The 4,664-nt window shown below is 42.0% G+C and overlaps 1 protein-coding gene across 1 annotated transcript in view; it reads left to right on the top strand.

Moving 5' to 3' along the window:
* The first annotated feature begins 1,800 nt into the window (after positions 1 to 1,800).
* The window catches only part of AP5M1 (adaptor related protein complex 5 mu 1 subunit), a 13,932-nt gene continuing 11,068 nt past the window's right edge, over positions 1,801 to 4,664 (top strand). Inside the window, exons 1-2 of the mRNA XM_009289876.1 lie at positions 1,801 to 1,910; positions 4,497 to 4,562. Coding sequence (XP_009288151.1) covers positions 1,801 to 1,910; positions 4,497 to 4,562 — 176 coding nt within the window. The remainder of the gene's footprint in view (positions 1,911 to 4,496; positions 4,563 to 4,664) is intronic.

Genomic DNA, 4,664 nt, shown 5'->3' with positions numbered 1-4,664 from the left:
GCTCCTAGCCACAGAATAAAAACTCCTTACAATGTGCCACAGCAGGTTGTTCCTTAAGCAGCTGCTTACACATCATTTTGAAATCGTTTGGAAGCTTTACTACAATCAAGAGCAAGTACAGTGTTGACAATTACCCTGTCACCTCTTATGTTTACGTATTTCATATAGAGAACACTGGTCTTAATATGGTGGGTTTGAAGATCTAGTCTAGAGATTGCCAGACTACTAGCAAAGAATTTGCTGCAGGTCTATGAAGAGTTGGCTCTAAATGACCTGTCCATATTTCCAGGTGAGCTTATGGCTTGTCATTACAAAGTGTCTGAACCATGCAGCAGCTACACTGATTTGAGATGTTACATCACGAGACCCAGCTGTCAGCTGTGCAGCAAATCAGATGGAAGAATTGATCTGCCTAAAAAATTACGTGGCAAAGTCAGTTTTCTTTGCAGTTGCTCAACTCTCCGATGCAGTTCACAACACGGCATCACAAGCAGAACTGACCAAGGCACTGCCCTGTGGCAAAAACAGCGTGAGATTGCCACTGGACACTATGCAACATCAAACTGCAGCTGCAGAAACAAAGCAGATAAAAAGGAAAAAAAAACGAAGCAAGCATAAAAACAGATGGACTTCACTTTCCCAAGAAGGAAAAACAGGGCATGAGTGATGCTAAAAACACAAGGTTACACCGCACAACAGTGAACAATTAAGATGATTTTTCCATCCAACAATGTTTTCGGAAGGCAGAGACCTCATGATAAAACCAAGAGCTCCTATTTAAGTTGGCCTAATACTTAAGCCAGCTCAAACATTTCTTTACATAGTTAATATTAAATACTCAAAACATAGTCCAACACCTATCCTTTCAAAAACTAGCATTTATCACTTCAGCTTCATTGGTAATCTAGCAGTATTGTTTAGGTGCTAACATCAGCACATCTAAGACCAGTAAGCAAAGTATTCTCACAACCACCAGGATTTCATGGAAAGCTTTTAAATTACAGGCAGCAACGGTTCTAAAACTGTGAAACACAACCCAACACAGAGCCAGGAGCGGCTCTGGTTAACAGTGGTGTTTGCCACAACTCATTTCTAATGAAACACGTGAACATGCCATCACTGCTTTTGATAAAGCTTGGTTTAAAAAAATAAAAATAATAAAAAATAAACAGACCTCCACAGGTCCCAAATTGGTTCTTGTATCAGTAGGTCTAAAACCTTGTCAGAAGTAATAGGGAGGAAAAAAACAGCATTATAGTATTATTTTAATAACTAAAAACAAGGGTTGGAAAGCAAGTATTGGCAGTTCAAGGTTTGTCATTCCTCAAAAACACATTATGCCCTATCCAGTCAGGACCAGCTATTAAACAGAAATATAAAATTCTTCTAAATACATTTTGCAACATGCTGAATCCTGCTGGACAGGACAGAAGTTTCACCCTTTCAACAGATCACCCAGTAACTCCTCATTCAAGGACTGACTAGAGTAACTGTGTTTTGCTCACCCTCCTTGGTTAAGCTTCAGAAATAACTGGATGATACCACATACAATTTCTCTACAAGTCACTCGTCTCTTTAACCCGGTCCTTCCTGATACACAACGTTAAGTTCCCTTTACGTGAATCCTTTTTATCAAAAGTTATAATGCAGTGTTTTCACACCAAGTGTAAATTCTCTCCTTATGTCATCTTTACATCTAAATGTTTGGGAACATTTTTGCAATTTTAATTATAGATGAAATGAGCCATTCAATACAGTAACATTCCCTTCAGGGGAGTCCTCCAGCTTCCTAATTACCTTATGGCTCTTCGCAGCACTTCTTTATATGAAAATCACAACCACAATCTTTCCTCTGAAGATCCCGTAATTCAGCTGGAGTACCACTCTAGTTACAAGGATACCAATGCCAAGTACAGCATGCCATGGAAGAACCCTATATAAAGGGTGCACTGTTTACTGATGCTCTGTGTGTGTATATAACATTTTCTACATTTCTCCCTTCCTTCAGATGTTCGTGCTAAAAGATAATTCACATACACACCCATAACGACCTTGAATTTTTTCTCCTTTTTTTTTGAAACAACATTTACAGTTTTTCTGCAAGCCTATCAAAGCCTCCTCTCTTAAGAAAATCTGATATACATGCCCTAGACCCTCAAAAAAAAAAATTATAATGCCAATCACGCCCTATCCATTATGCCTCTACACCCCTCTAAAGCTCCCTCGAGTGCATGTGTACACAGAGTACCTGCAGCTCCCTCCCCCGCATCCCAAAAACTAGTCGGGCACACGGCAACAAACGCTGTGGTTAACCCCGAACTCGGTGCCGCCCAACCAGCCAAACTGAACCGGCGCCAGCCCAGTCCCCTCCGCTGCCCTTCCCACAGTGCGGGCGCTCACGTGCGTCCCCCTCTTCCGCAACGCTCATCCCATCTCCCAGTCTGCCTCTCTCCTCCTCCAACATCTGCTCTTCTGCAAAGGTTATAAACCTGCATTTTAACAACTTGACACATCCCTGAAGAGCGTCAATTAGTTTAGTTAGACCTCAATGATGGCAGAATCGCTGCTATATGCGGGTGTAGTAATATTTTAAAGGGGCATAACCTGGAAAATACCTGTTTTTCAAGAACACTTACATAGGAGACCTGTCCTTCAGTTTTTTATCATATAAACCCTGTTCTGTATTATTTAAGAAATAGTAACAGTAGGGGATATTATTACGTGCAGACTACTGACCAACAGAGAAGCAAAATGAGCTTTTTCTTCCAAATTTTCACAAAGGGTGTGCTAAAAATAATCTATTTGATTTATAAAGAATAAACGAAGTTCAACAGTGTCATTTTAAGACATGACTTCATACGTTCCACTGCAAATCCAGAACTTTTTAGTTTTGTTTGTATATCATAGCTTCCATATACATTTGCTCTTTTTAATGCTATCTTGGTAATAGGGTTACCTATAGCTATGACAGCCTAATTCCTATTTTAAGTCTCCTATCCAGTTCTGCAGAAATTGCTGAAAATCAGCTATTACAAATGTCATTTGCAAGTCCTTTGCCTGTTATCAGATGAGCCCCAACAGTCAATTTCTTCACAGCTTTGAACTTCCCTCTAGCTCTAGATGAATTAACGTGATCCTATCCATTCAGCCAATACTACTGATCTAATAAGAGATATGCCTGAAATGGATGATAACCTGGTTTGATCTGGTCTGTATAAATGAAACTAAACTGGACCTAGCCACATTAAAATCCAGTTTAGAAGCAATCATTGTTAAATTACACTTCGAGTTATATGAGGGAGAATTGAGTCCATGTTGTGTCCATTTTCAGCACAGATCTTTCCGCATTCTACAATGTCAAGTATCTATACTGAAAATGACTTTCAAACACACTTCCATGCGAACATTGCAGGCAAATACTACCCTCAGTATGCAGCTCAGGGTTACTCCCATAATAAGCATATGTTTTCATGTTCTAACATTCATGGCAGCGACTTCAAACTAACATAGCAGGCAACATTAATTTAGTGAATGTCAACAAAACCTCTCTTGCCTTTGAAGTGAGAGAGAAGCGAAAGCAGGAGAGAAAGAAATACTGGTTTCCATATTGGAAAACATAATTCAAGCCCTATCTCTAGGCAAAGGTCTCATCTACTTTGCAATTTCATTTTTATTGCTATTGCAAAATGGAACAAATTGTTGCATGACCCAAAGCAGCCAAAACATACAGTTTTCTTTCCACATCCGCGTTATCTCACATTCAACATCCCACAAAGAACAGAACCGCATTGTCATCACGTTGAGAAATCAATGGACTCCTAGGACAGCTAGAGAGGTGTACAGAGGGTATAAAACCTGGCATCTAGGTACTTAGAACATGGTATATTAGTCTTGCTATTTTTTTAAACCACGCAAGCCAAAATACGTGAGTCATAACACTCATGTGTCATAACAGTGATTCATAAATACAAGGGCACACAATGCATTTATATAAACCACAGATGAAGGATCTTCCAGAGAAACAGGAAGACCTTTCCTGAAGGCTAGGCAAAGCGTGTCCCAGTGTTAACACACCAAATGAACAACCGGCTCTTGAGTGACTCAGCGAGCAAATACAGGATACCTGGTAACGATACCACATCCCATGCACTAGCAAGTGGGGACAAACACTTTCTGTAAATCACAGGTCACATCACGAGAGCCTCTGGTCCAAGCCAGGAGAGGAGAGTTTACCAGACTCTTGCTATATTCCTGCCCTGCTCGTGCACGGCCTTGGGCAAGCTATTTGGCTTCTTGTGCCTCAGTTCCACAGCGGCTAAAGGGAGGGCAAAGTTATTTCCTTATTTCAGAAGAGTAGAAGCTGCGCTGAGATACCACGGTGCTGGGGTCAAGTGAATACGTGCCTTCGGGAGAAGAAGAGTCACGTTATCTGCTTGGCGGTCGGCCCTGGCGTGGCCTGTGACCCTGCCGAAAGCAGCACCCCACCTGCTGCAAAGACCTGGGAGCCCCAGGAGAAGGAGGCCCCGGCGTAAGGGGCATGGAAAGCCCTCGCCTGAGGGAAGGTGAGGGACTGCATCCTCCCGGGGCATCACCCGCGCTCCCCTCCCGTCTCCTCAGCCTCCCACACCGACACCCCGTTTCCTCAGGTTCCGGCGTTGCGCCGC

The sequence above is a fragment of the Aptenodytes forsteri genome, unplaced genomic scaffold (assembly GCF_000699145.1).
Source record: "Aptenodytes forsteri isolate BGI_AS27 unplaced genomic scaffold, ASM69914v1 Scaffold76, whole genome shotgun sequence".
Taxonomy (NCBI): Eukaryota; Metazoa; Chordata; class Aves; order Sphenisciformes; family Spheniscidae; genus Aptenodytes; species Aptenodytes forsteri.
The sequence above is the reverse complement of the archived record's forward strand: the minus strand, read 5'-3'. Positions and strand labels throughout refer to the sequence as shown.